At 52.0% G+C, this 16,942-nt stretch overlaps 1 protein-coding gene across 5 annotated transcripts in view; it reads left to right on the top strand.

Annotated features, from left to right (window-relative positions):
• The window catches only part of CDAN1 (codanin 1), a 101,792-nt gene extending 99,454 nt beyond the window's left edge, over positions 1–2,338 (top strand). For all 5 annotated transcript variants that reach the window (XM_078780841.1, XM_078780844.1, XM_078780842.1 and 2 more), the window contains one exon: positions 2,060–2,338. In XM_078780841.1, the coding sequence (XP_078636967.1) occupies positions 2,060–2,203 (144 nt within the window). In that variant the 3' untranslated portion in view covers positions 2,204–2,338. The remainder of the gene's footprint in view (positions 1–2,059) is intronic.
• Positions 2,339–16,942: the final 14,604 nt, after the last annotated feature.

Consider the following 16,942-nt stretch of genomic DNA (forward strand, 5'->3'; position numbering starts at 1 on the left):
TTTCATGTTATCTCATATCTAGGGCTGACAGGATGGCCTAGAGGTACGCACATTCACCTCTAACCTGTTTAGCCTAGGTTTGATTCCAAACCCAGGTATAAACTGTCATCCTGGTGTTTCACAGGCAGGGTGATTCATCAATGTGTTTGCCGTCCCTCAAAAGAGCGTCAAACGGACATTCCATCTGCCAGCATTCTTTGGTGGATGTTAAAGATTCCATGGTGTCCTTCGCGAAGAGTAGGCAAACTATCGCCGGGATCATAATTAATTTAACACCAGACTCATTCAAAGCCAATGGAAATCTAACACAACAAAGCCGGTTAGTTTGTGTAATCAGCAGAGGCTGATACAGGCCCAATGTGTTAGGCCCACCATGAAAAAAGATGTTGGCCAAATCATTTCGTCTCGACACTATGGTGGGTGGAGTCGAGCGACAGATATGGGTGTGGTCCAGCAGCTGTCCGACCAATGGGTGCACATTTGAAAAATCAACCCACAACAGGAATCCCAACAACAGCAACAACAACGTAAAGCTTTTGTAGAACTGCAGCTTGTCGCAGGTAGAAACCCATTTATTCGGAATTTTACCGCCGTTGATGCAGCGTCTTTTACACAACCTTATTAAACACATTAAATTAGTTATTTGTTCCTGTTGTTCAAGCCTGGTGTTGGCTTAGCGGTTAGGGTGCCGGCTTGGGATCCTAGGATCCTGGGTTCGAATCCCGGTCGATCGCTGAATTAACGCCAGGGGGGTTGACTCAGCCTGTCATCCTTCCGAGGTCGGCACATTGAGTACCAGCTTGCTGGGATGAATGATCCCGGTGTGTACCCCGGTTAGAATAGGTACACCGTATCCCTGCGTAAGAGGCGACCAAGGGTTGGCGTCAGGAAGGGCAATCGGCCATAAAAACATTGCCTCAAACAGGGAACCATGATTGTCATGGGACCCGCAAGGCTAACCCCCGCTCTGGCGGGGAAAATGGCCTTAAAACGATCATTCATTCATTCATTCATTTGTTCCTGTTGTTTATGTCCTTTATGATGTTCCTAAAAATTGTGAGTTTTTTGTTTGGAATGATTTTCCATTTTGTTTGACTGGTAGGCAGGCAGAGACTGAAGTAATTGCTATACCGCAAGTGCACATGCGCGATCAGGATGAGGTTCCATACAATTAGACATATTCAGAGCCAAAGTACTGCGAAACTGCAAGTTTGTGTTCCCATTCATGTTCTCGTGTTCAAATATATAAAATTCAATTGAAATTACCTGAGTAGTTCATAAATCATAGAAAAAAGCTTGTTCTTGCCACCTAACTTGTTCATAAAGGTCTCCCCCCCCCCCCCCCTTCTCACACCTCCTGCCCCCATGCCCTCTCCCTCCCACAGATATCCCGATGTCCCTGCTCTCAAATGTTGTGTTTGTGTGCTTCCCCTTCTCTCCCCATATTGTCTACCGCTCCCCCTATTATATACTTTGTGTGTCTGTTTGATTTGTTTGTGTGATAAATGTTAGCTCTTTCACGAGCCTCGATTCTGTATACAAAAAAAAACAAAAAAAATCCAACATATCCACATAGTTTTGGCATAATCTGTCCACAACTTTTTGAAATATCATGCTGTATAGTGTATATAATGTGTGGTCCCATCTCTCAATGGTGAAGAATCACTTCTCGTATCTGGATTCAGAGCTGGGTCTTCAACAAAATCAAATAGCGTCTTTCTTGTCAGACACCCAACCTTTCCACCAGGTTTTGGCCGAATTTGTCCACAACTATTTGAGATATCCTGCTCACAGACAAATAAACAGACAGGGGTGAAAACATAAACCTTCGCTCACCTTCTGTGGTGGAGGTAATATGCACCGACTGGGTTTTAAAGCAACGCCGTGTTGTGCGTGAAGCCGACGTATCGGAACTACCTGGAAGCTGAAATGTATTTGGCATGATCTGCTTTGGGCTTTGCAATCTTTTTAGCACTCGATTGCACTTTTAACATGAACAGTAAATGCCATGGAATGCCATACTAAGACCATCGTCCCTGTACCCATATGCCGTTAACAGCAGGTGCTTCCACACCTGGAGGCTGCCGCAGGACAATTTGATCAGCTCTGTGTGCCGAGGCAACCCAGGGTCCTTTCTCGGGATCCACTGGAGGATCTTTCCACTGCCTCACCTATCCCCACAACTGAATCTGTGCTTGAATGAATTAATCTGAACCTTCGCACTCTGCTTTGTGTGCTTGCTTATTTAAACACGTGTTTTTTTTGTTTTTTTTAAACGCTCTTAACTTTTTTTCTGCTCATATATTTTAATTGTTCTGAATAAAGATTATTTTCATTATTACTGGCATCATTGTAACCTTTAGGCTCTTGGAAGAGCTTGGCAATGGAGGATAAAAGGATGACTGATGTTTGTGTGGTTGGGAAACACCTGGCTACAAACAAACCAATGGATGAAGAAAGGGAAACTAGAAAGCATCTGAAAATGCAAACCTATCCGCATCCGTTTGTATTCAGATGGCTTCTTCCTCTTATGTATGCTAAAAAAAACCAAAACTGTTTTTTAAAATGCAAAATTTGATGATTGTATACAGCCTTGACCTTTAAACTTTAGATCTAAAAAATAATCAGCGTGGAGCTTTTGATTGGTTAACCAATTCTGCGACCAAATATGCAAATTTTTACAATTTCAGGTCAACTGGATGAAAATTGACAATTTTATGCAACCTTGACCCTTGACCTTTTGATCTAAAAAAGAATAACTAATTGACTCCTACCTTTTGATTAGTGAACCAATTCGGTGACCAAATATGCAAATTATTTACATTTCAGGTCAATCAGGTGAAAATTGGTGATTTTACACAACCTTGACCTTTGACAACATTATTCATTTGCTTTCCCCATATTATCATAATAAAGTTTTGTTGAAAATTTCATGACAAAACTCAAATGGTAAATTTAAATTTCAGGTCAATTTGATGAAAGTTGATGATTTTATATGACTTTGACCTTTTGACCAAATTATTGATTTGCCTTCTCCGTATTATCATAATAAAGCTTTGATGAAAATTTGATGAGAATAGCTCAAAGGAGCACATGCCAAAACCACAAAGGGCCTGCGCTGCGAGGTAACATGCTCTCCTACTACGGCCTTGCAATCCTTAACCCTTCACAACTGTCACTTCCTTACCACCACCAAATCCACCTCTGCTCTGTGTTGTCCACTCCTTTTCGTAATTTTGTGGCTTTCCCACTTTTGAAAGAATGAACCAGCTATGGCCATCCCATTCCTTGCCATCAGCGCAACCTGCTCTTGACCCTCTCTATTCCTCTCCCTCAACCAAATTTACCAACACATTTCTCTTCACCTGGCTCCGCTACTCTGGAAAATGGGAAGGTGATTTGGGGATTGGGGGAGGGAGGGAAGAGTTTTTGGGTGTGGTGGAATCAGAGAGGGTAATTCATCGATGTGTGTGCCGTCCCTTGGATGTTCGTTAAACTGGCGTCTCATCTGCCGGCATCAGTTGGTGGGCGTGAGGCTGGGAAGTTCTGCTGGATTCTTATGTTGATGCATCGTTTGACTTTAATCGGAATAGGTGAGTTCTGAAGGTTTTGAGGAATATCCATTTTCAAAATTAGTTCCCTCTTCCAGATCACCTTCACCTGCACACAAGTCGACATTTAAAAAAAAGAAATTGGTAAACAAAGTCGAGGATCGTGTAAGAGCAACACATAAAACACAAAGACATAAACAGAAAACACATAAAACATATAATAGAAGGAGGGGAGACAAGAGGGGGAGAGAAAGGGAAGCACAACAACAGTGGAGAATATGAGACAGTGGTAGATCTGTGGAAGGGAGAGAGGAGGGGAAACAGTATAAATCAAATGGACACTATTTGGACAATCAGGAGAGAAAAACGGAATTTAAAAAAGGTGGATTTGCAGTGTATTAGAGGGGGTAGAAAAGATCAAGTTTTGGATGGAGGAAGATAAGAGATTGTACTCGATACTGCACATGGATGGTAGATGTCCAAACTGCAGTTTCTGAAATTGAGTTAATTCCAACTCAGGCCTTGATTTAGATTTAAATAAACATTTCAGAATTAAACAGATTATTTTCTTGAGTATACGGGTCCGTGTGGGAGCACTCCATTTTGGGTGTTCGTTTTATCGTGCATTTTCTTGTTTGCTGGCATTTAATTTATTAAACATTTTTTTATAGTACATTTTGAATTCCGAGTCGGGTTTGAGTCGATTGCCACAGATTCGAAGACGTCCAGTGGGGTCCGCGAAGGTAAGAGCTTCGTTACCCTTCCCCGTGTGTATAAATGAAGTCCGCCATCGTTGACTGAACGCCTCGGAGTGGAAAGCTCGTTCGGCTATCCGTCCCCAGGGTTGTTCACCCCAGGAACGCGACAACATGAACGTTCCCTCAAGGGTGGTGAAAGAAACATGACTGGCAACACCAAATGGCATTACATTCCACCTTTCAGAAGCGTAATTGCCGGCTATAAAACTCACCTAATATGTAAGATAAATGTGTGAGGGACACATTGACATATATCACATTCACATTGACATAAGTATCCAGTGCATTCAGAAAGTATTCAGACCCCTTCCTTTTTTCACATTTTGTTATGTTGCAGCCTTATGCTGAAATCGTTTAAATTCATTTTTTCCCTCATCAATATTCACTCAATACCCCATAATGACAAAGAGAAAACAGGATTTTAGAAAGTTTTGCAAATTTATTAAAAAGAAAAAACTGAAATATCACATTGACATAAGTATTCATACCCTTTGCCATGACACTTGAAATTTAGCTCAGGTGCCTCCCATTTCTCTTGATCATCTCATCTTTGAGATGTTTCCACACCTTGATTGAAGTCCACCTGTGGTAAATTCAATTGATTGGACATGATTTGGAAAGACACACACCTGTCTATATAAGGTCTCACAGCTGACAATGCATATCAGAGCAAAAACCAAGCCATGAGGTCGAAGGAACTGCCTGCAGAGCTCAGAGACAGGATTGTGTCGAGGTACAGATCTGGAGAAGCCTACAAAAAAATCTCTGCTGCATTGAAGGTTCCCAAGAGCACAGTGGCCTCCATAATTCTTAAATGGAAGAAGTTTGGAACAACCAGGACTCTTCCTCGAGCTGGCCGCCCAGCCCAACTGAGCAATCGGGGGAGAAGGGCCTTGGTAAGAGAGGTGACCAAGAACCCGATGGTCACTCTGGCTGAGCTCCAGAGATCATGTGTGGAGATGGGAGAAACTTCCAGAAGGACAACCATCACTGCAACACTCCACCGATCTGGGGTTTATGGCAGAGTGGCCAGACGGAAGCCTCTCCTCAGTGAAAGACACATGAAAGCTCGCTTGGAGTTTGCAAAAAAAAAAGCACCTATAGGACTCTCAGACTGTGAGAAACAAGATTCTTTTCCCTCATCAATCTATTGAGTGCAGATTGATGAGGGAAAAAATGAATTTAAACGATTTCAGCTTAAGGCTGCAACATAACAAAATGTGAAAAAAGTGAAGGGGTCTGAATACTTTCTGAATGCACTGTACATCAATTTTGAGGTTGATGTTGTTTTCCAAGATCCCGACCTTTTTATTGCAATGCTCTCTTTTTTTACTTGATCACCTCCAGCCTAAGCGTGGTTTATTTGAGCATCCTGATGTTGGTTCAGACATGTGCATTCGATCAAGATTCTTTGTGAAGTGCCGATATCAGTCTCGATGATATCCATGTTCATCAATGAATTCATCTGGAACCAACTGCTTCGGACGGTCTCTGATGATGGAAGTCATGGAGATTACGCAGTCTTTTGGCCAGATCCTTTACATCAGGTAACATCAGTTGTCACATTTTTGCTCATCCACTCTCAATTTGCAATTGTTGATAGATTGCCATGGAAACGGCCAATTTTGATGTCGTGCGAATGAGTTATTTTTCATTCAGTTGATACCAGTGAACAATTTGGGAACTATGAAAAGTTTTCCTTGGGGGAGACGGGGTGCACGGTGAGCTTCGCTGGCTCCCGGCCTACATCTGAGCATTTGAGTACTTGTAGACATGTCAGTGGGGATTCAGTAAGAAGGAGGAAAAAAGAAAGAAAGAGTAGTCGAGGAAGAAACACGGGACGTGGGTCATTGACCAGCCTCTGCTTCATCGGCATGCTGTCAAGACCCCAAGTAGAATTTTCTTTTTAACTGCTTTTCTTTGTTTTCTATTCTTCCCTTTTCTTTTTTGAAATTAAAATGCTTTTCCATCAAAGTATCGACAAAATTTGAAGCATCAAGTGAAACGCCATCAAATGTACAGTCTGAACCACCTTTCGAGGCCATTTTCCCCGCAGAGCAGGGGTTGGCCTTTTTGGGGCACTGGTCCCGTTTTTTGGGCACTGTGGTCCCGTTTTTTGGGCACTGTGGTCCCGTTTTTGGGGCACTGTGGTCCCCTTTTTTGGGCACTGTGGTCCCCCTTTTTGGGCACTGTGGTCCCCCTTTTTGGGCACTGTGGTCCCCCTTTTTGGGCACTGTGGTCCCCCTTTTTGGGCACTGTGGTCCGCTTTTTTGGGCACTGTGGTCCCCTTTTTTGGGCACTGTGGTCCCCTTTTTTGGGCACTGTGGTCCCGTTTTTGGGGCACTGTGGTCCCCTTTTTTGGGCACTGTGGTCCCCCTTTTTGGGCACTGTGGTCCCCCTTTTTGGGCACTGTGGTCCCCCTTTTTGGGGCACTGGTCCCGTTTTTTGGGCACTGTGGTCCCGTTTTTTGGGCACCGTGGTCCCGTTTTTGGGGCACTGTGGTCCCCTTTTTTGGGCACTGTGGTCCCCCTTTTTGGGCACTGTGGTCCCCCTTTTTGGGCACTGTGGTCCCCCTTTTTGGGCACTGTGGTCCCCCTTTTTGGGCACTGTGGTCCCCTTTTTTGGGCACTGTGGTCCCCTTTTTTGGGCACTGTGGTCCCCTTTTTTGGGCACTGTGGTCCCGTTTTTGGGGCACTGTGGTCCCCTTTTTGGGGCACTGTGGTCCCCCTTTTTGGGCACTGTGGTCCCCTTTTTTGGGCACTGTGGTCCCCCTTTTTGGGGCACTGGTCCCGTTTTTTGGGCACTGTGGTCCCCTTTTTTGGGCACTGTGGTCCCCTTTTTTGGGCACTGTGGTCCCCTTTTTTGGGCACTGTGGTCCCCCTTTTTGGGCACTGTGGTCCCCTTTTTTGGGCACTGTGGTCCCCTTTTTTGAAGCAATGTTTTATGGCCGGATGCCCTTCCTGCCACCAACCCTGTTCATCGCCTCTTGCGACACACAGGGAATTACCATTGAACTGGTACTCAATTTGCCAACCACAGAAGGATGACAGGCTGAGTCAACCCCCCTGGTGTTAATTCAGCGATTGACCGGGATTCGAACCCAGGATCCCAAGCCGCCACCCTAACCGCTAAGCCAACACCAGGCTTCATCAAATGTTGGCATAATTGCCATCATCCCTTTCCTAACAAGTGGAAAAGCCTAAAGGAATACATTCACATATTGAAAATTGCACATTTTCTTTGAAAAATCTCAAAATATATGATTTAGCATGAAAGAAAGTGCTCCAGTTGTCGTCTGTCTGTCTGTCTGCCTGTGAGAAAAATATGTCAACAGGTTATGGACGGATTCGGACACAAATGTGCACCAATCGTAGCAGTGACAACGGTACTCATTTTCCCTCCATGCATTTTCTAACATCTCGGGGGGTTCGGAGGCCACTGCCGCTGTGAAGCGCTGAACACCTTTGGATAGTACCACAGAAGAAAATGGAACAGGGTAAGGTCAGGTGATCTCGGTGGCCAGGAAATGGGTCTGTTTCTACCCAGCCTGCGGCCTGGCACCCAGGCATCAGGAAGGAGCAGACGTCACGAGACAGGTGGGAAGGAGCCCCCTCCTGCTGGAATATGAAGTTCAGTTGGCGGTCCTCTACCTGTGGCGCCACGGACAGCTGTAGCATGTCTAAGTAGACATGGCCTGTCACAGATTTTTCCACAAAGAAAAATGGGGTGACAATCCTGTTACGCACAAGACCGTACAAAATGTTAACTTTTGGACTGTCTATTTCGACCTCATGGATTACATGTGAATTCTCCGCTTCCCAGATGCAGCAATTGTGTTTATTAATGCGCCCATACGTGTGAAATGTTGCTTGGTCTGAGAACATGACCCGGTTCGGGTACTTGGCGTTGTCCAGAATGTGGAGCACATGCGTAACGGAACTTCTCCTTTTGATATGATCATCCACTCTCAGCTGCTGAACCTCTTGAAGTTTACATGGATAGAGCTGCAGCCACGCACGATTTTATGCACAGTTGAATGTGGATTTTGCAGTTCGTTACGACGGATGGACTTACTTGGGCTTCTGTGGAAGGCAACACGTATGCGTTCAACATCCTCCTCCGATGCTCTGGCCTTTCCTCCACCATGCTGTTTTAGAACACTGCAAGTCTCCTAAATTTTATTCATCCATGTGTACAGGTCTCTTCGGGTCTCTTCGGGTTTATTTGGGTCTCTTCGGGTCAATCTGGGTCTCTTTGGGTCTCTTCGGGTCTCTTTGGGTTTATTTGGGTCTCTACGGGTCAATCTGGGTCTCTTCGGGTCAATCTGGGTCTCTTCAGGTCAATCTGGGTCTCTTCGGGTCAATCTGGGTCTTCGGGTCAATCTGGGTCTCTTCAGGTCTCTTTGGGTATATTTGGGTCTCTTCGGGTATATTTGGGTCTCTTCGGTTATCTTCGGGTCTGTTTTGGTCTCTTCGGGTCTGTTTGGGTCTCTTCGGTTATCTTTGGGTCTGTTTGTGTCTCTTCGGGTCTGTTTGGGTCTCTTTCTTTGGGTCTCTTTGTGTCTCTGTGTCTCTCTGTGTCTATTTGCGTCTATTTGCGTCTCTTTGTGTCCATTTGTGTCCATTTGGGTCAATCTGGGCCTCTTTGGGTCTCTTTAGGTCTCTTCGGGAGTGGTTCCTTGTCAAACGTTGTACGGAATCGTCATTGCAACAGGGTAGGTGACTTCAATTCGGCCATCTATAACACGCATTTCGCCTTTTCTTGTGGGGTCATCATAATTCAATCTGAAACACAAAATAAGCTTTAACCTCAGAAACTTAGATATATGTTGTGGTAATTGTCCAAATGTCACCATTCTCAAATTTATACATAAAAATTTACAAGGCTTCAACGTTGTTTCATTTCAATGCGGACACCTTGGAGAACGAAACTATGATAGAAAAAGAAGTTTATGTATTTCTTAATACATATATTAAAGCGCGATGCTGCGCGCGCTAATGCTTACGCAAAGAGCAAGCGGACAACGCGGTTCATAAAAGAGTCTTTATTCAAAGTACTCAAACTGCAGCACTAAGCTGCTCAGGGCTGCGCGCTCCGCGTATATCGTGAGGCCACGCCTCTCTCCCTGGCGTGGCCCATCCCCACTTGGTGTGCGGGGTGATGTCACCGCGTCAGTGCTTTCGTGTCCGCCACACGCGCCCCCCCCCCAGAATCCCCGCGCACCTGAAGGGTCAGTTTGCGGGGCAAACGGATGACCCGGCCGAAGTGCCCCCTGGCGACTGGCGGCATCTGGGATGCAGGGATGCCATCTGGGATGCCTCCAGCAGCAGGACCGGGGGGCGGTGCCGGGGGTCCGCCCACAGGGGGGCGGCCCCGACGCGGGGGTCGGGCCACTGGCGGTGGATGGTCCACGTCGAGGTGGGCCGGCTTGAGGCGGTCTACAGAAACGCGGTCAGGAGTACCGCCGATGTCCAGGGTGAAGTGCTTCGCCCCGGTCTCCAGCACGCGGAAAGGCCCGTCGTATGGGGGCTGCAGTGGTGTCCGGTGGGCATCGTGGCGGACAAAGACGTACTCCGCCGTGCGAAGCTCCGGGGAGACGTGCGTCGGTGGGTGCCCGTGGCATGCCGTTGGCACCGGGGCGAACCTCTGGGGGGTCTCTTGCAGAGCGGAGCGCTGCTGTGCCGCGGACCATGGTGCCGTGGAGTCGGGGAGGAACTCGCCCGGCACCCGCAGCGGTTGCCCGAAGACCAACTCCGCCGCGGATGCGCGCAGGTCCTCCTTGGGCACCGTCCGGAGGCCCAGCAGGACCCAGGGGAGCCTGTCGACCCAGCCGCCGTCGCGGAGGGTGGCCCGGAGCGCGGCCTTCAATGAGCGGTGAAATCGCTCACACAGGCCGTTAGCCTGGGGGTGGTAGGCCGTGGTTCAGTGCAGCCGGACCCCAAGCCCCTGCGCGACCGCCCCCCAGAGCTCCGAGGTGAACTGGGGGCCGCGGTCGGACGAGATGTCTGAGGGGGCGCCGAACCGTGGCGATGAAAGCCTGCGCGACATCCGCCGCCGTCGTCGACACCAAGGGCACGGCCTCCGGCCACCGGGTGGTGCGGTCCACCATGGTGAGGACGTGGGTGAAACCCCGCGAGGGGGGCAGAGGTCCCACCAGGTCCACGTGGACGTGGTCAAACCGGCGTTCCGGCACCGTGAACGGGGCCAACGGGGCCTGGGTGTGCCGGTGCACCTTGGCGCGCTGGCACGCGAGGCACGTCCTGGCCCAGCCGCGGACGGCCTTCCGGAGGCCATGCCAGACGAACTTGTCAGCGATCAACCTTTGGGAGGCCCTCGCGCCCGGGTGGGACAGGCCGTGGATGGCGTCAAACACCTGGCGCTGCCAGCCCGCGGGCACGATGGGGCGAGGACGCCCGAGGGAGACGTCGCACAAGAGGGCCGCGCCTGCGCCGTCGAACGGCACCTCGGTGACACGGAGGCCCGTGACGGCGGTCCGCAAGGCCTGGACGTCGGGGTCAGCGGCCTGGTCCGCTGCCATCCGGGCATAGTCGATGCCGAGGTGGACTGCGTGGGCGACGGCCCGGGAAAGGCAATCCGCCACCGGGTTGTCCTTCCCCGTGACATGCCGGATGTCCGTCGTGTACTCGGACACGGCCGAGAGGTGACGCTGCTGCCGGGCCGACCACGGCTCGGTGACCTTGCCCATCGCGAAGATCAGCGGCTTGTGGTCGACGAAGGCCGTGAACGCACGGCCCTCGAGCAGATGGCGGAAGTGCCTGACCGCCAAGTGAAGCCCGAGCAACTCGCGGTCGAAGGTACTGTAACGGCATTCGGGCGGGCGAAGCTGCCGGCTAAAGAACGCCAGCGGTTGCCAAGCTCCACGCACCCATTGCTCGTGCACCGCGCCCACCACGTAGTCCGAGGCATCGGTGGTGAGGGCGATCGGTGCATCGGGCGCCGGGTGCGCGAGCATGGTGGCGTTAGCCAAGGCGAGCTTAGCGCCCGTGAACGCCGTGTCCATCTGCTCGGTCCAGGTAACGTCGCCTTTGCCCGGTTTACCTCGGAGAGCTTCGTGCAGGGGGCGCAGGAGCTGGGCGATACGGGGCAGGAACCGATGGTAAAAGTTCACCATGCCCAGGAACTCCTGCAGCCCTCTGATCGTGCGGGGGTGCGGAAACCCCTTCACCGCCTCCACCTTGGCCGGCAGGGGGACGGCTCCATGCCTGGTGACACGGTGCCCCAGAAAATCGATTATGGCGGTGCCGAACCGGCACTTTGCGGGGTTCACAATCAGGCCATGCTGGCCCAGGCGTTCGAAGAGCATGCGGAGGTGGCGTAGGTGCTCTTCGCGGGACGCGCTGGCAACGAGGATATCGTCCAGGTAGACGTAGACAAAATCCAAGTCGCGCAGGACGCTGTCCATCAGTCGCTGGAACGCCTGAGCCACATTCTTCAGACCGAAGGGCATCCGCAGGAACTCGAAGAGTCCGAATGGCGTGATGACCGCCGTCTTCGGGACGTCCTCCGGCCTGACGGGGACCTGATGGTGGCCGCGTATGAGGTCCACCTTCGAGGAGAAGGACATGCCCGCCAAACGGGCGGAAAAGTCCTGAATGTGGGGGACGGGGTAGCGGTCGGGAGTCGTGGCGTCATTGAGACGGCGATAGTCCCCGCACGGTCGCCATCCCCCGCCGGGCTTCGGCACGATGTGCAGCGGCGACGCCCAAGCGCTCTCTGAGCGCCGAACGATGCCGAGTCGCTCCAGGGGAGCGAACCCCGCTTTTGCCACCGCCAGCTTCGTCGGCTCGAGACGGCGTGCCCGGGCGTAGACCGGTGGCCCGACGGTGGGGATGTGATGGGCCACCCCGTGCTTGACGGCCCCCGCCGAGAAGGTGGGCCGCATGAGGGCCGGGAAGCCGGCGAGGAGGCGGGTGAATGCGTCCGCTGCCGGAAGCGTACAGACCAACGTGGCCGGAACCGAACCGTTCGGCAAGCCGCTTGGCAAGCTGCTCGTTGAGCTGCTCGACGAGCTGGGCAGCGCACAAGCGAGCGAGCTGAACGTCTCGGCCTGGACAAGACGTCTGCGCTTTACGTCGACCAGGAGCCCATTAGCGCACAGGAAGTCCGCGCCAAGCAGTGCCATGGGCACGTCGGCGGTGACGAATGTCCATCGGAAAACCTGCCCTCCGAACCGCAGAGAGAGGCAGCGTTTTCCGTACGTACGGATGGGCGTCCCGTTCGCGGCAAGCAGCGCGGGGCCCCCGCCCGCGGCGTGCTTGTCTGACGTGCCGGCGGGAACGACACTCACCTGCGCTCCCGTGTCGCACAGGTAACGGCGCCCGGATAAGGTGTCCGTTATGAACAGCAGGCTGCTCGAACGGCCGGCGCTCATCGCCATTATTGAGCGCCGGCCCGGGCGTTTCCCGACCTGTTGAAGGAGCATGGCGGATGACATTGCCGAGCCTCGTGGCCAAACTTGGCGTGGAACCAGCACCAGGTGGTGGAGCTGCAGGAGTGTGGCTGGCTCCGCCAGGCCGGTGGAGTTGGCGGTTTTTGCCGCGGCGGTGGGCGGGGCGTGGCGGCAGTCACAAGGGGCGTATCAGCATGCTGCGTATGCTGTGGAAGCTGATGCTGTGGATCAGCAGCATCAGCCTCGAGGTCCGTGACGGCCGCGCCGACTCTCGCCCGCGTATCCGAAGCCGCAAAGTACCTGTCCGCCTCGGCTGCCAATGCTCGGGGTTCCGTTAGCCTGGTCCCGGCCAACGCGAGGCGAACCTGCGCTGGAAGTTGGCGACGGAAAAGCGCCCGTAATAGAGAACCGGGGGCTTCGTCGCCCAACAGTGACAGCATATGGTCCATTCTGACCGACGGGCGCGTGTCGCCGAGCTCGGGGAGATCCAGGAGGCGGTCGGCCCGTGCGTCGTTCGTGAGGCCGAACGTGGCTAGGAGTAGCCACTTGAGTGCCTCGTACTTGTGGCCGTCCGGTGGGTGGCGAAGGACGGACACAACTTGAGCGGCCGTGCCGGGCCCGAGGGAGGCGACGACGTGGCAGTAGCGCATGTCGTCATTGGTGAGGCGCCGAAGCTGAAATTGGGCTTCGGCTTGAACGAACCAGACTTCGGCCTGGGCCTCCCAAAATTCGGGAAGTTTAATCGCCATTGCCTTGTCGTTGGCCATTGCAATGGCGTCGTGTTCGGAAGGATCGCTACGGCAGATCCAACATCGAGGTCACCATATAAAGCGCGATGCTGCGCGCGCTAATGCTTACGCAAAGAGCAAGCGGACAACGCGGTTCATAAGAGTCTTTATTCAAAGTACTCAAACTGCAGCACTAAGCTGCTCAGGGCTGCGCGCTCCGCGTATATCGTGAGGCCACGCCTCTCTCCCTGGCGTGGCCCATCCCCACTTGGTGTGCGGGGTGATGTCACCGCGTCAGTGCTTTCGTGTCCGCCACAATATCAATATTTCAATAAATTATAAAGATTGTGCATGGACTTAAAGTATGGTAATTATTGTATATCTATATATATATAACACAGTTTGTTTGTGTGTGTGTGTGTGTGTGTAATGTTACCGATAGACTCCGAAACGAAGAGGCTCACGTGCTTGATATTTGGCATAGACATGGCTATTGAGCCTGGGACGAACATGGCTGAGACCATATTTGACGAGATCCATATTTTTTATTCATATTTACCTCAGCGCATTTCAGCGAAGTACCCGCTAATCTCAGCCAGTGCGAGCAGCTCGCTGATTCGCTCAGAGCGATCACGTGATGTTCCATCCCGTCACACGTCACACGTTTGCACGTGATTCAGGGCGAAAAGCGATTGCGTTTTTCACCTTTATGCGACCGTGTTTTGTGTCGATTTTGTGCGATATGAATTACATTTTAATTCATATTTCGTGTTTACGAATTCGAATACGAAGGATTTCCCCTTTCCCCTTTCGATTTCGAATACGAGCTTGAGTCGAGAGGGCGAATGTACGGGTCTCCCCTCCCCCACCCGGCAATGCCGGGTACTTCTGCTAGGATCACGTGATGTTCCAACTTTGCCGCCATAATCTCAGTTATGCGTTCGCACGTAATTCAGTTTTTTCACATTTCAGCGAGGGACATTGCCATTCACACCACATAGGTTTTTTTTCACTTTCATCTGATATTTTTGATTTATTTCAAACAAACTGTATTTCCCATCTACATGGCCATGTATTCCTATTAACGTTATGTAAAGTATATAAATTGTGTGGATTACATCATTTCTGGATGTGATCAATTGCCAGTAACCATCTATATCCCTCCCCTCCCCTTCCCTCCTCCCCTCCCTCCCCCTCCCTTTCCCCCCTCCCCCTCCCCCTACCCTTCCCCCTCCCTTCCCCCTCCACCCTACCCTCTCCCCTTCCCCCCTCCCCTTCCCCCCTCCCCTCCCCCTCCCTTTCCCCCATGCCCCTCCCTTTCCCCCCTACCCCTTCCTTTCTGTCCTACCCCTTCCCCTCCCCCCCTCCCCCACTCCCCCTCCCCCTCCCCTTCCCCTCCACCTCCCCCTCCTCCCTCCCCCCACCTCCCACTCCTCTCCCCTCCTATCCCTCACCCTCCTCCCTCTCCTCCCCTCCCCCTCCCCTCCTCCTCCTCCCTCCCCCCACCCTCCCACTCCTCTCCCCACCCTCCCACTCCTCTCCCCACCTTCCCACTCCTCTCCCCACCCTCCCACTCCTCTCCCCTCCCATCCCTCCCCCTCCCCCCTCTCCTCCCCTCCCCCCTCCCCTTCCCCCCTCCCCTTCCCACCTCCCCCTCTCCCTCCCCCCATCCTCCCACACCTCTCCCCCTCCCATCCCTCCCCCTCCCCCTCCCATCCCTCCCCCTCCCCCTCCGCCCTCTCCTCCCCCCTCCCCCCTCCTTCCTCCCCCTCCCCCCTCCTCCCCTCCCCCCTCCCCCCTCCCCCCTCCTCCCCCCCTCCCTCCTCCTCCCCTCCCCCTCCCCCCTCCGCCCTCCTCCCCTCCCCCTCCCCCCTCCCTCCCCCCTCCCTCCCTCCCCCCTCCCCCTCCCCCTCCCCCTCCCCCTCCCCCTCCCCCTCCCCCTTCCTTTCTGCCCTACCCCTTCCCCATCCCCCTCCACCCTCCCCTCACCCTCCCTTTCCCCCATGCTCCTCCCTTTCCCCCCTACCCCTTCCTTTCTGCCTCGCCCTCCCCTCCCCCCTCCTCTCCCCCTCCCCTCCCCTCCCCCTCCCTTTCCCCCATGCCCCTCCCTTTCCCCCTACCCCTTCCTTTCCGCCCTACCCCTTCCCCATCCCCCTCCACCCTCCCCTCACCCTCCCTTTCCCCCATGCTCCTCCCTTTCCCCCCTACCCCTTCCTTTCTGCCCTCCCCTCCCCTCCCCCCTCCCCCCTGTTCCCCTCCCCTTCCCCCTTCCCTCCCCTCCCCCGCCCGGCAATGCCGGGTACTTCTGCTAGTTTATAATATGACTTCGATTGATTGTAAATAAAAGAAAATATATATATACAGACTTGGCATTTAATATGGAATATTTTTTTTGTGGGGGTGAACTTACTTTTCAAGATGTCTTAGAACCAAAAGTTCATTGGATTTATGTTGAAATTATTCTAGATTTTGTTAATGTGACCTTTAAAAGAAACAAAAACCACATTTGACATTTCGAAACAAATAAATTGATCCTTGAAAGTGATGTAAACTGATATCGAACTCAATTCATGGACAGTACTGTGTTAAACTTCTGTACGTTTTCCAGAAGTATCTCTTTATTTTGCACACTAGCCAAAAAAAATTTAACAAAACCAAAAGTTAAATTACGACTGGGAGTACGGACAGTAAAATTACAGTTCAGTACTTCGTGCAACCCCCACGAGCATTCAGGAGAGCATGTACACGTTGAGGCATGCTGTTCACGAGATTTGCCAAGGTTTGGACAGGAATCGCTTGCCATGCAGTGACAATAGCCTGCTGCAATTCACGCACAGAGGTCGGCTGCTGGTCCAAGTGGTCGATTTGATGCGTTAATTCTGCCCACAAGTTCTCTATCGGATTCATATCCGGGGACATGGCAGGCCACTCCATATGCTCTACACCACGGTCAGCAAGAAAGTGTTGGATCATGCAAGCACGATGAGGCCGTGCATTGTCATCTTGGAAGACAAAGTTTCCTCGAAAGGCTGCACGAGCAAATGGAAGCAATGTTTCTTCCAGAATGGCCCTGTACTTGAACTGGTTCAGGTTTCCATTCAGAACAACCAGGTCAGTTTTGCCCCCTGCATGAAAAGCAGCCCAAACGGTCACCCCACCACCTCCAGCTTGGACTCTTGGCACTATACAATCTTTGTTGTAGGCTTCATGCACTTGTCTGCGCACTCGGACGCGGCCATCTTGACGATAGACCAGAAATCTCGACTCATCACTGAAGATCACGTGATTCCAGTGTCCTGGCTGCCATTGACGGTGCTCTCTGGCCCACTGCAATCGGCGCTGGCGGTGTTGTCTGGTCAGGCATGGCTTTCTCAGGGGATGCCTGGCACGATAGCCTGCTTGAACCAGTCGTTGGTTGACTAGCCTTCTGGATACAGGCACATTTGTCAGTTGCTGCCACTCAGCCCTAATCCGATTAGCTGACTTGGTACGGCC

This window comes from Myxine glutinosa, chromosome 6 (assembly GCF_964187855.1).
Source record: "Myxine glutinosa chromosome 6, kmMyxGlut1.1, whole genome shotgun sequence".
Lineage (NCBI taxonomy): Eukaryota > Metazoa > Chordata > Myxini > Myxiniformes > Myxinidae > Myxine > Myxine glutinosa.